The 15,231-nt window shown below is 31.1% G+C and overlaps 1 protein-coding gene across 1 annotated transcript in view; it reads left to right on the top strand.

The window, feature by feature from the left end:
- Positions 1-15,231, top strand: part of LOC123265791 (calcium-activated potassium channel slowpoke) — a 400,630-nt gene that overhangs the window by 168,659 nt on the left and 216,740 nt on the right. The window contains 2 exon segments of the mRNA XM_044729712.1: positions 1,432-1,542; positions 5,070-5,175. Of these exon segments, the coding sequence (XP_044585647.1) occupies positions 1,432-1,542; positions 5,070-5,175 (217 nt within the window).

The following is a 15,231-nucleotide window of genomic DNA, read 5'->3' as shown; positions in this document are numbered from 1 at the left end:
TAAATTCATAATAGCTTAAAATAAAGATATGTTTTTGTCTGAATTCTTTTCATTAAACCGAAGATTGAAAAAAAAAAAAAAAAAATTAAATATATCGAGATACAACAGTGCTTATGGCAGGTTACAATTTATATTGATCTATTGATTGGTATAAATTTGTACGAGAATTGCGTAAAAAAAACTTTACATATTTTTTTTAAGTCATTATTGAAAAATTTTTTCATTAAGCTGGCATTTAAAAAGGGGTCTTAAATGATGACAGGCAAACATATTTTTATAAAAATAATCGAAAACAATGGTCGGTTTTTTTATACCTTTCTAATCTGTACTGAAAGAAAAATTAAAACAAATTATAAGGAGGAATATAAATTAATTTCAATGATTATGACGCATTTATAATATTGCGATATTCTTATGTTTTTTTACTTAATTTTTAATTGAAAATTTATTAGATTTTTATCTAAAATATCGTGTAAAAACTGTATTCATTAAAAATTAATTTTATTAATTTATTTTTTTCATTTTTGCAATTCAACAAATATATAACACACATACAATTAGTATAATAACACAAATATTCACAAAATTACGATAAAATTAATTAAGAACATCATAGTAGACCTAGATCAAGCAAAAAATTTAGCTAGAGATGCTTGAAATTTTAGTGATTTATTGATAATAACGTAAACTATTAAAATTACAAACAAGCCTGCACCTTCACGAATCATCCCTGATTGCCTACGATCTATGATGAACAACCATAGATAAATAACACCATTAACTAATAATACACTAATAATCACAGTATATCTCACTGTAATATGTATAATATACACGACCTCGATTCACTTAATATGTATAATTGTAATTTAATTCAAAGCGATTGTAATTAAGTCATTGTAGAATTAGTTTATTATTGTCGAGTTAGAATTAGCTTATTTTCGCGACTAACAACACAAAATTTCTAATGAATAAATCTTGGTAAGTTTTTAGACATTTGAGTAATATCTCCTGCATCTTGTAAATGGGATTCTCAACAATAAAATATACATATTCAAATGAAGTAATTTGTAAATTTACATTTATTAATTCATTTGTTTTTATTTTTGATTAAAGAATCCTCGTTTATTTCATTATTGATATCTTTTGCTGGTTATTAAAGGAATTTTTATTTTTCTTTTTAAAGGCTCTCGTCAATCTTTATATATTAATAATACTTTTTTCGAACGTACATTAAAAATTAAGACTTTAATGTTACAAAAATAAATTTTTTAATCCAATCATCTAATTGCTAGCAGAGATATCAATATTTTAGTATCTGGTTGTAGTGGCTTGTAAAAAATTAGTAGATAAAAATCGAACAACTGTTTTATTAATTTTTTATTATTAATTTTTAATTGAATAAAATTAACATACTGATTGTGTTGGTAGACACATTGTTGTGTGCGGCCACATCACCTACGAGTCAGTGTCGCACTTCTTGAAGGACTTTTTACACGAAGATCGTGAAGATGTCGACGTTGAGGTCGTCTTCCTACATAGGTATGGTTACATTTTTTTATTTTTTTTTTTTTTTATAATATTTATAATTAAAATTGTTCTGCTAAATTATTTCTACGATGCAAAAAATAACTAATTACAATCTGTAATAAATTGTAAGTATAATTATGAAAGTTTATTCCTTTAAAGCGATTTCGTAAGTATATAATGATAGTTTTTCTTTTGAAGCAACTTTCTTCAGAGAAATGTTAAGTGTGATATGCATATGCGCAATATTAAATCCAAATAAAAAGTTATTGAAATCAAATTTCAATGTTGAAGGCATTGAAAGAAGGCAATGCTTGAAGCTATTTTATCCGTGAATCATAAGAAGTCACCTGTGTTTTCAGAAAAGAACCAGATCTTGAATTGGAAGGTCTTCTAAAAAGGCATTACACCACTGTGGAGTTTTTTCAGGGTACCATGATGAATGCTGTGGACCTAGAGCGCGTTAAGGTATCCTCTCAAGATGAGAGCAACTCAAAACAGACAAAAATATAACTATCTGGGAAATCGTTTTTTAGAACTACGTAGATATAGTGTGATCATGTTATTGGGTTAATAAGATCAATCTCAACTCACTGAGATTGAATTTTATCTGCGTGGATCAATTCAATCTTAGCAGATATAAAGTAGTCTGCTTAGATTGAAGTTAAATTTGAACTTAGTTGACCAAATTTAATCTTAGTAGATTTCTATAATGGTTAGATAAAGTCTACGTAGATCTAAAATATTTATCCTGAGTATCACTTTCATTCGCATTTCCACTATTTTCCAGAATAGTTCGAACAGGGACACTACCGTTTACGTCCAGAAAACTTGATGGATCGATTAGCTTTTTCCTTAAAAATTTTAAAAAATTAAGCAATCAGCATAGAATCGGAAAAAATGTTTTAGCTATTTTGTGATTGAGGTGTAGGATGCACTCATGAAATAACTATCCAGAACAATATCTAGATCTGTTGTCTGACGGAAAATGAGAATTATTTCTATCAATTTAATTACAATGTTCTTGCTCATATTTAGAACTATCTAGATACGTTATTTTAAGAATAAACTGAGCTGGCGTGTTCACTTATCGATTATAAAATTAATCGGATGGCAGATGTTTATATAGTTTAATTTTACATTTATACGTTTTTACAGTTACTGAGTGAAAATATGAAAGACTGTTGTCTGTTTATTTAGGAAATTATTCATACTTTTTTTTAGATGTTGAAAGAAAAAAAATGTAGTGTAATTAATAATATTATTATGTGACATCAGATTACTCTTCCCGGCGATTATTATTATTGACTATATTTGGGTTATATTACAAGAATCGATTCAATTCTAATTCAAAATGCATAATTTTGATGTTTGATTATGTTTTTATTACGCTATCATGATTTTGATAAAAAAAAATGACCAACTTTATTAAATACTAATGAAGGTAGGTAAAAAAATAAACTTTTTGCATGCCGTAAGCGCGAAGCGCATAGGTATGTTTTACTATTGCCTAAAATTAAAAACTCATTGATTTCAACACATAGTTTTTCTTAAGGTTATATTCGATTGAAGAGTAAAAAAATATACACCGAAATATATAGAGAAAACATTAATGACCAAATTTCATACATTTTAGAGTTGATTGATAAGCAATTTTATAAAAAACATTGGGCTCGTTCAAGTTTACTAAGCTCTTGCCAGATCTTAGTAGATCTTGTACTAAAAACTAAAAATGACTAAATTCTCTCTAAAGAATATCTATAAGAAAATAATGCAAGGTATACTAATCCAAGTTCAGCCCAGCTAAGAACTTAGTAAACTTAAACGAGCCCGTTGATTAAAAAATATTTTGTAAAATTTTCTAGGTAAGTTATCGTGTTCTTAACACTATAGCTCTCGAACAACGCAATTATTTGACCTGATTAATTGTAAATAAAATATTTCTATTATCATGTTGGCGTGATATTTACTCATCAGGCAGCCATATACTTATATTGTTCTTTTTTAATAACTAAATTTCTTATAGAATCTATGTGCGTACGCGTTCCTGTTATTTGTCATTAACTGTCAATTTTTCGCGGAAAAATTCAAACAAACAATAAAAAAGAATTTTAAAGAAAACTTACTAATAAGATAATTTTTGAACTTTTTCATTATTGATATTTTGTTATTTTTATTATATTTTGTTATTTTATTTTGATATTATATTTTTGATATTAAATTTTGTTATTATATTTTAATATTTTGTTATTTTTATTATATTTAAACTACTTTGATAAATTAACATCTAACATGACCGCTTAAGGCAAGTATATTTGGATTGACCTAACTTTTTTTTTTTTACTTCTGATACTAAAAAATTGGTTGCTAGAGACTTTATTACTTTAGTCTCCGCCTCATACAGAAAAATTATTTAAAAAATTAATGCTTACAAAAAAAAGTCTTTTTTACTTTTTTCAGAAATTTAAATGCTTAAAAGATACTAAAAGTCATAGTTATAAAAATTTACAAAAAATTTTGATAACTATACTCAATTAGGGGTTTAGACATTTTTTGTCATAAATATCAAAATATGTACAGTTACGCGCTTAATTCTTGTAGAACAACCCAAATACAATCAATAGAGACCGTCAATTTCGATGAGTTTTTAATACCTTTAAGATATCAAAACCCAGGTTATTAGTATCATCGTGATTTTGACAGAATTTCTTCTTTTTATTACAAACGGTCGAATTAACGAATTAAGTTGACAGTCAAATAATGTACGATCGCTCTGAATTTTTTCATCTTGTCTGGCTCCAGACTTTTAAACTTCAAGTTTAAACTCAAGTAATGAAAGAAATATTGTGTCTGGTATGGGTTCAAATACCATTCCACGGAATGCAGGGAATGAAAAATTTCAGTGCTTATTTTGTTCAGACAGTTAACACGCTCGTTTTCTTTTGAGAATGTTTAATTTCATCTGCATTTATTAAAAACTTTTTTAAAGTTTGTAAATGAATAAAAATATTTTTAGAGGGGACTAGATAGATAATGAGTAGATTGTTTTGTCTAGAATTAAGAAAAGTAGACATGCAAGAAATCTATTATGCATGGTATAAAATATTGACATCCATCTCTAGGTTTACGCATACTGGTAGAATTTAGCCCAATTAAATTTATATAAATCATTGAATGCAGAAATGGAATCAGCCAGAAAAAGCTGTAATGCTCTGCAGAAATGAATGATCAGTTGTTTTTATTCTTGCATAATTATTCCTTATGATAATTGCTAACTATGTCTATTTATTGCTCTTACAATTTTCTTATTGCAGCACGATATATTGAACTATTAGAATTAGTGGAGCAGAAGAACGGAAGCAGAAGTTATTAGAGCTTACTATTTTATAATTTTTGTTCTTTGTTATTACATACTGAATTTAAATATTTTATAAGTATAATCATTAATAATTAAAATATAAGTCGCTCCGGAAGGATCCGTGAACTGTGCAATAATAGAGGTGAATGTTACACTACAAATTCTTATATATCAAACCAAACAGGAAGCCACCAGATCTTGAGCTGGAGGGTCTTTTCAAGCGGCACTTCACCACCGTCGAATTCTTTCAGGGAACCATCATGAACCCAATTGATCTGCAACGGGTTAAGGTGAGTTGTATTAGTCATTTAGATTGTAGATAAATCTATATTTTAATTTATTCAACATTATGTTAGAGTTTAAAATATATTCATTACTAACTACGGGCATCCAATGAGTGAATAAGTTACAGATAATGAAGGTCAAAACAAAATTCTCTGCAATAATTTATGGCTTCTCATAAATATTCATCGATAAAAATTAGTATTGACAATAAAATTAGAGCGGAATTAGAATGTTTAAAAATTTGATTTTATCATTTTCAGTTAGTTATTAAAGGCTATTCTCAGAAAAACAATAAACTTATCGTTAAATAAGGTGACTTGGCTTAATTAATATTGAGTAGGACTATATTGGAGAAAGATTGCAAGTATTTTAGTGATGCCTAAGACATTTTTTTTATCGAACTGATGTTTGAAGAGGGCTCTCAAAACATGTTAAATCAACATATCTATCTTTATACGAAATTTAACTAAATAGTTGATCTTTGGCGCCACCTTAATATTTTTTATATTATAGAGTAGATGTGATAACTATATATTGTGAACCAGCTTGTTATACGTATATCTTAAATAACTAGACTAGGATTGGTTAAATTGTTAAAGTTTTAGAGAGTCTATTTATCTTCATTTACTTTCAAAACTTTCTACAAAATTAAATTTTTCTTCTATGAAAAAAAACTACTAACACCTAAAGTTATCCATTTTTTTTATACACGGAAAAAATGAAACACGACTGGTTACTGTGCTACACAAGAATAAGCGAAAAGAATATAAAAAAATTTTTATCACATTATCAGTTCATGTTATAAGAATGAGTAGTTTTTACGTGTGACTGAGTATCTTTCAGCACAGTAACCATTGTTATGTTACACACTAGATTTAAAACACGAGTGATTCTTATGTACACAGTTGCTGTAAGCTTTTAGGATAATACAGATAATGCAGTAGTCATTTTAAAATTACTTCGAAAGGTCACCTTATTTTTTGTTACTCAATTTTTTTACAGTTATGCAATGTAAGTGTATCAAAGAGTTATTCTGTCATCATAACTTCTCCAGTAACCTATAGCTTCTTGTGGAAAACTGTGTTAATCGTTAGAAAATATACACGGTGAGAAATTTCCATTATTTTTTATTCTGCATGGATTTTAGATATTACAATGGTGCATATTACTAGTGAACTTTATTGACTCAGAATAAAATTTTACAATGGCCCATAGTAATTTCCGAAACAAATGAAATCAGACATAGTAAATGGTAGAAATTGAAATGTACCATAGTAAAATGAAATATGCAATAATTTAAATTTCATAATGTACTATAGCAAAAAAAATAAGAAAAAGTTTGTAAAAAATAAAAAATTTTAGAGTAAAAAATGTTTTTAGCAATCAAAAAAAATATCAAACCAGACAAGATTTTTTTTGTTTGCAATAATTTTTAAAAATATTTGATTAAAATATAGTTTTTTTTATTTTTTTTTTTTTCATTTTTAACAATGAACGTAGGACTTATTTTGGCAGTTAATTTTATTATGAATAATTATAAACACAATATATAATTTTTAAATTATTTTTTATTATTATTAGAAGTGTCGGTTGCAGGTTAACGATCAAATGTTTGTTTTCATTTTAATTTTTCACGGTAAATTATTAAATATTTTATTATTTATGAATCTTACAAATTTTCATTAACTATTCATGTGTTGATGGATTTATAAACTAATATTTATTTAAAACTTAATGTTTATTGCAATTTTCATAACACCGTCAACCACTACTGATAGCGTCTGTAGACTTATGTTGACAAAACAAAGCAGTACGAAAAAATGAAAGAGTGCGCGTCGCGACTGACGCGCATACGTTTACTATGGGACATTTGAAAATTTCATAGTCACAATTTTAAATTTAAACCGAGTACACGTGACTAAATGTGAAACTTTTTTATAAATTTTTATTGTCGACTGAGCAACAGAAATTTTACTATGGAACTATAATGAAAAGTTTTAAGCACACTAACAGTTTTTGTTCTGTCAGTTTACGAAAATTTTTTATATATGCTTATGTAACAGTTGCATGGTCAAATTTACTATGGTCCCTAGTAAATATTGATTGGTACAATATGATATTCTTAAATTTTTATGGTAATATTTTGAATTGAGTCATTAAGGTTCAGTCTTATTATGTATGCATAGTAAATTTCTACAGAAATTTCTCACCGTGTATTGATTGATTATATGTTTTTTGTAATTTTTGTCGTATGTCTAGCTTTGTTCTTAGGTTTCTCTATTCCCCCACGGAAAAAGTATATATTCTGGAATATATTTTGAAATATATTCTAGAATATATCCGAGAATATATTCTAAATATATTCCGGATATAGCCCGTTTTGCCCAAGGAATATATTTCAAAAGTATATATACCTGAATTTATTCAGTATATATACGATGGATCAGACCAGACGACAGACCAGACTAAGAGAAAAATTTTGAGTAAAATGGAATACAAGTGAGTACATGCCCATATATTCCGGATTATATTCCTTGGGCAAAACAAGTTATATCCGGAATATATTCAGAATATATTCTCGGATATATTCTGGAATATTTTTCAGAATATATTACAGAATATATACTTTTTCCGTGCGGGTTCAACACTCCAGAAATTGTTTCTTCAATAACACCCTGTGCAATTGATTAAGAGTCCAGTCATTTTTATTTTATATATATATATATATATATCTATATCTAATATATGAAATTCTCGTGTCACAATGTTCGTTCCCATACTCCTCCGAAACGACTTGGCCGATTCTCATGAAATTTTTTATGCATATTCAATAAGCCTGAGAATCGGCTACTATCTATTTTTCTAACCTCTAAGTGATAAGGGGTGTTCACCCCAAAAATTTTTTTTTTATTTTTTTGATAAAAATTTTTTTTTTTTTATTTTTTTATTATGTGGCATCAAAAAATACATACAACTCTAAATTTGCACTTTTTTATCACCAACCCTTGCTTTTTAATAGTCATTTTCATAATTTTATCATTTTCTATCCCGCTCGATAACATCAATTATTATCACTTGGTAAGTTATCCCCTCCATGTGTCTACCGGTGTCACTTCTCACCCTGTAAACAGCACGGAGTAGGGATGTTACCTCTACAGTTTTCGGCTATTATTAGTGTTTATGCTTCAAGCGTAGTAGTTAAACATTTTTACTATCTCAGTGTAACTCTCATATCAAATATATTCTCGAGTAACTTTATTATTTATTTATTAATAACTAATATTATTGAATATAATTAATTATTAATAACTAATAAAATTATTAATTTTGAGTGTAAATCGCAAGATCAGTTAATTAAGTGACTTACATAACCTCTAAAATACTCAACACGTGTCACGAGTTCCCGCAAACAACGGCTATTGAGTTGTAAGTATAAATTATTTTTTACGTTTATTATAAAATCAAAAATTATTCTTTCTTATTTATAACGAAAATATTGTTGGGAATGGTGAAAAACGAATTCGGTGAAAGTTAGATTTTTATTACAATTGGGAAATTTTTTTTGTGTTTACTTATAAGAGCTCTAACTTCGACAGAATTTTTTTTTTCACTATTTCTAACAATATGTATTTTCGATATAATTAAGAAACATAAAATTTTTCGCTTTCGTGAAACTATCTAATTTTTTCATGTATATTTAATGTAATCAAAGGTAAAATAAATCATTAATATAATAATTAAATAATTCAATTAGTTCTATTCATGTGTGTTTTGTATTGTACAGTGAACAATGTCAACAAAACGCAAAGGGGCCAATTTGAGCCGTGATACAAATAAATCTAGAAGCATTCGAAATAGAAGAGCCCAAAGAACCGAAGAACAAGTTCAGGAAGAAAATACTGGAGTGCGTGTGAGAATGGCGCAATTGCGTCAAGAACAATCGGACGATACACGAGCTGAACGCAATGAAGTCATGAGATTAGAACAACGACAATCACGCCGTTTTACTGTCAATAGACGCAGAGCGAATGACCAACAACGCCAACAGGCACATCGAGCATTTGTAGCTACATCATTTCTGCGTCTAGCATTCCAGTATGAGCCCGATATTGAATATTATGCTCATTCAAAAGTAGTAATTGGTGCTATGGACAAAGAATGCCCGTATTGTCATGCTTTGAAATTCAAAAATGAACCAGCCGGGATGTGTTGCGCGTCAGGGAAGGTACAACTACCTGTAATTGAAACAACACCGGAACCATTGAACGGTTTGCTTATCAGCACAGATCCAGATTCTAACGTGTTCCTGAAGTCCATTCGAACATTCAACTCATGCTTTCAAATGACATCGTTCGGAGCGACAGAAATAGTTCAAAATACTAATGCAAATGGTCAACAATACAATTCTACATTTAAAATCAGAGGCCAAGTTTATCATAAAATAGGCTCATTGCTGCCAATGCCAAACGAACCACATAAATTTTTACAAATCTACTTTATGGGCGGCGAGGACTTCGGAAGCGCACTAGTCAATCGGGTGGATGCACGTTGTGGCTACAATAGCCTTGATTTATTCTTTGCTAGACGCATCGTCAGCGAGCTGGATGCTCTATTGAATGAGCATAATGAATTGTTGAAAATATTCAAATCCCACATGCACAAATTAGAAAGCGATAATCACGCTATTGTTATTAATCCTGATAAAACACCAGCTGGAGAACACATTCGTAGATTCAATGCACCTGTTGCTGATGACGTTGCTGGAATCATGGTTGGCGATCGTACAGGTGCACGAGAAATTGTGATTCGTAGGAGAAATAATAATCTTCAGTTCATTGCTGATACACACCGTTCATATTGTCACGAATGAAAGAATCAACTTGTTTATTTGTTTGAATTTATTGAGAAAAACAAGTAAAAGTGTTACAAATTTGGGTTTACAAAACGGTTAATAAAGATAGAGATAAAAAGAACACAAATGTTAGAAAAATAATGTCTTAAAGGTAGATAATGTTTTAGGCTTACCCTGGAAGTCTGCTCTTTAGTAGAGAGGCTCAAATTTAATGGGCCCTTTCACCTTCTATGGGTAGTTTCACTATCGAAATACCGTATCTCGTGTGTCACGGAGAAATTAAATATTTACTAATAATGAATTATTTTAATCTTCGCGACTTTACGCGGAAAAACTTAGCACTCAATCGACGCTCAGGTATTTTCGCTACCGAACTACCGGATCTCGTGTATCACGAAGAAATTGAGTAATTTCAGATAATGAATTAACCTTCGCGACTCTAAGCGCAAAAACTTAATACTAATCAACGCTCTTCGGCGGAAAACAATATACTTCGCGATTCTCGCGGAAAAATCAACGCTCAACGGCGGAAAATAATAAAAAGAAAGAAAACGGAATATAACTATGGTAAATATCAAACGAATTTACCGTGTTAGTGCTACTAAATGTAACCTAACCACGAGCAAGGCACTGTCTCGAGTATCACGGAGTACTTTGTGCTTCCGAAGAATTTGATGCCCGGAGCCGACCGACGCGGAGCTAACCAGTGGTATCCTGGTCGAAATCGAACTGTTGAAAAATGATTTTCGGGCAGTTTATATATGGTTAGCGACACCGGCGTCTGTATGGGACTCATAGAAAAATTAATTCAAAAATTGAGGGAGAGCTCAAGGGTATTTTGCATCATCGCGTTTCTAGATTTTTCGAAACCCGGATAAACCTATGCGTAGTTTGAACTATTGCCTTATAGGTCTTACTTTTACGACTTTAAGCGGAAAACGTGATGGTGACTTCACCATATTACAAATTTGAAAGTTAGAAAAACAAAGTCGTTAAATTCTGATAGATACAAAGAGATCCGGGTAACTCGTGTGAGCGTCATCAAATCGTGGGAAAGATAGGCCAGATTTCTCTTCTACAGACTTCAAGGGTATGACAAATTGTATACTAAAAATAAGAAGTTACATATATTTAAAAATAAACAAAAAATTTTGAATTTTAACAGACGTCACAATATGACGCTCTCCAATATCCGCTAATCTTCTGGAAGGGACAAGACGGATATAGCATAAATATTAAAATACCACGCTAATTTCATTCATTCACAAGTACCACGCTATTTCACATGGGCTCAAACAAAACAATGGATACCCCGCAAGCAAGACTCACCAGTTTATGCATGCCCCAATTTATTCAAATCAAACGCCTTGGGGCGAGTATTTACAGTAAATCCAAGACAGACTGAGTGCTTTTATCTTCGACTATTGTTGGTTAATGTTACTGGCCCATTGTCATTTCAAGATACACGTAAAGTGAATGGGCAACAGTATACAACGTATAAAGATGCATGCCTTGCTCTCGGCTTGCTAGAAGATGACAATCAGTGGGAATGTATGCTTGCTGAAGCAGCATTGAACTGTACAGCAATACAAATTCGTCTACTATTCGCTATAGTGTTGACTACATGTTTTCCAGCCCGAGCAGAGATATTGTGGGATAATCACAAAGATTCAATGACTGATGATATATTGCATCAACATCGTACACGGTGTAACGATCTAGCGATAACATTCAGCGACGATATGTACAATGAAGCATTGATTGCTATTGAGGATCTTTGCATTATCATTGCCAACTTACCACTCAGTCATTTTGGTATGAATTCGCCAAATCGAGGTGCAACTGATTTAATGAACACTGAAATGAATCGTGAAATGCAATACAACACTTTAGAAATGGCGGCGATTGTTACTCGCAATGTCCCACTAATGAACGAGGAACAAAGAACCATTTACGACCGCATTATGCTCGCAGTTTCAGCAGGACAAGGTGGGTTCTTCTTTTTAGATGCACCAGGTGGAACTGGCAAGACATTCCTTATTTCGCTAATTCTCGCCAAAATACGATCCAATAATGGCATCGCATTGGCCGTTGCATCATCGGGCATTGTGGCAACTTTATTGGATGGAGGCAGAACAGCTCATTCAGTATTTAAGCTACCACTAAATATTCAAAATAACCCTGACGCAGTGTGCAACATAAAAAAACAATCGTCCATAGCCACAGTGCTAAAACCGTGTAAAATTATCATCTGGGATGAATGTACCATGGCACACAAACATTCGCTTGAGGCGTTGAACAGGACATTGAAAGATATTAAAAACAACGACAAACTATTTGGTGGCACTCTGTTAGTCCTTTCAGGTGACTTCAGACAAACACTTCCCGTCATTCCACGTTCAACATATGCTGATGAAATCAACGCCTGCTTAAAATCATCGACATTGTGGCGTAATGTTGAAATAGTACAGCTGAAAATAAATATGCGCGTTCAAATGCTTCAAGATCCATCCGCTGAAACATTCTCAAAACAACTCTTAGATATCGGCGATGGAAAAGTCACTATAGCTGAAACTGGACACATAAAATTAGCGAATGATTTCTGCACAATCATTGATTCGCAAAATGCTCTCATTGAACAAATATTTCCCGATGTACACACGAATTACATAAATCTCGAGTGGCTTGCAGAAAGAGCAATGTTAGCTGCAAAAAATGTGGACGTTGACATTTTAAATCTGAAGATACAACAGTTATTGCCAGGGGACTTGGTATCATATAAATCTATTGATACAGTTTGCGATGACACTGAAGCTGTAAATTTTCCAACAGAGTTTTTGAACTCACTAGATTTGCCAGGCATGCCACCACATAACTTACAATTGAAGGTTGGATCTCCAATTATTTTGCTTCGTAATTTGAACCCGCCACGGCTATGCAACGGTACGCGATTAGTCATTAAAAAATTAATGAAAAACGTTATCGAAGGCACCATTTTAAATGGCAAGTTTCGAGGTGAAAATATATTGATACCACGAATACTTATTATACCCACAGATGTGCCAATTCAATTTAAGCGTATTCAATTTCCGATTAGATTGGCATTTGCAATGACTATTAATAAATCTCAAGGCCAAACAATATCTGTTTGTGGCTTAGATTTGAGCACACCATGTTTTTCACACGGACAATTATTCGTTGCATGCTCTCGAGTGGGTAAACCATCAAGTTTGTTTGTATTAGCTAAAGACGGGCTAACAAAAAATATTGTTCACGCTGCAGCATTAAGAGATTAATATTATGTAATTAATTAATTATATAAATAATTATTACTTTTAATAAATTAAAACAATTAATGTTTGGTGTATTGTTATTTTTAAACAACATTCCCTAATCGTTCACAGCGCTCCAGGCCTTTTTCACTCATATTCCACATCCTTATACACTTCCAATAAGTTAGTAATTTTTTTTCTACACTAGAAATTCTCTAGAAATTATTCACATGGCAAAACAACGTTTGCCGGGTCAGCTAGTATATATATAAGAGATTTCCACGTATAGTCACTCATCACGATATCTCTGGAACTATAAAACCTAGAGACTTGAAATTTGGTAGGAATATTCCTTTCGCCGAGTAGAGGTCAGCTAAGAACGGATTTTACGAAATTCCACCCACAAGGGGGGTTGCGGGGGCGTTAACAATGAAAAATTCGCGTTTTTAAACTATAGCTCCTATCGACTCCAAATTTAGTAGGAATCTTCTGTAAGAGATGTAGAAATAATCTATAAACAAATATTACGATATTTCTCCCCACAGAGGGTTTCAGGAATGAGTATTAACAATGAAAATTTTCAATTGTCAAGCTATAGCTCCTACAGACTCTAAATTTTTCAGGAATTTTCCGTAAGAGATGTAAAAATAATTGATGAACGAATTTTACAATATCCCACCTCACAGGGGGTTGCGGGGGTGGGTATCAACAATGAAAATTTTTAATTTTCAAACTATAGCTCCTACAGACTCTAAATTAGGTAGGAATTTTCTGTAAGAGATGTAGAAATAATATATGAATTAATTTTGAGATAGCTCACCTCGCAGGAGTTTGCGGGGGTGGGTGTTAACAATTAAAAATTTGAATTTCCAAGCTATAGCTCCTATAAACTCCAAATTTATTAGAAATCTTCTATATGTGATATAAAAATGATCTAAGAACGGATTTTACAACGAATCAACTCTAATATTGATCGTGGGAGTGGGTGTTTAGAGATCATCTCAAAATGGATTTCAATGAAGTCTACTTTCGATAGGAATTGCAGAAGTGGCTGTTAAAATCTAAAATTTTCATTTTCAAACTGTAACTTCTAAAGACTCCGAATTCGGTGAGAATCTTCGTGAATGATGTCAAGTTCAGCTAAGAATTAATTTTATCAAATTTTAACCCCAAAAGGGATCGCGGGTACGTTAATAGTGAAAAATTTCCGTTCATAAAATATAATTCTTATAGACTCCAAATTTAGTAAGAATCTTCCATATTTGATGTAGAAATAATTTAAGAGCGGATTTTACGACGAATCACCCCTAATAAAGATTGCGGGCGTGGGTGTTGACAATAAAAAATCTTAATTTCTGAAATATAGCTTCTAAAACCTGTGAATTTGATAGGAATCTTTTATTTGTCATGTAGAGATCATCTCAAAACGGATTTCAATAAATTCTACTTCTGACAGGGATTGCGGGGGTGGGTGTTAGAATTTTAAATTTTTATTTTCAAACTGTAACTTCTACAAACTCGAAATTAGGTAGGAATCTTTTATTTGTCATGAGGAGATCATGTCAAAGCAGATTCCAAAAAATGCTACTTCCGATAGGGATTGCGGGGGTGGGTGTTAAAATCTAAAATTTTAATTTCCAAACTGTAAATTCTGCAGACTCTAAATTTAATAGGAATCTTTGTGTATGATATTAAGTTCAGCTAAAAATGGATTTTCTCGAATTTTAAACCCAAAAGGGATTGCGGAAGCGTTAACAATGGAAATCTCTCATTTCCAATCAATAGTTTTTATGGACTCGAAGTTTTGTTGGAATCTTTTATTTATAATCTAGAAATCATCTCGAATAGGATTTTACGAAATTCCTCCCCAACATAGAGTGACAATTGTCAAAAAAATCATATTTTTCAAATACAATTCCTTCAGATATAAAATTTGA

The sequence above is a fragment of the Cotesia glomerata genome, linkage group LG5 (assembly GCF_020080835.1).
Source record: "Cotesia glomerata isolate CgM1 linkage group LG5, MPM_Cglom_v2.3, whole genome shotgun sequence".
Classification (NCBI taxonomy): Eukaryota; Metazoa; Arthropoda; class Insecta; order Hymenoptera; family Braconidae; genus Cotesia; species Cotesia glomerata.
This window is presented reverse-complemented; position numbering and strand designations above follow the sequence as displayed.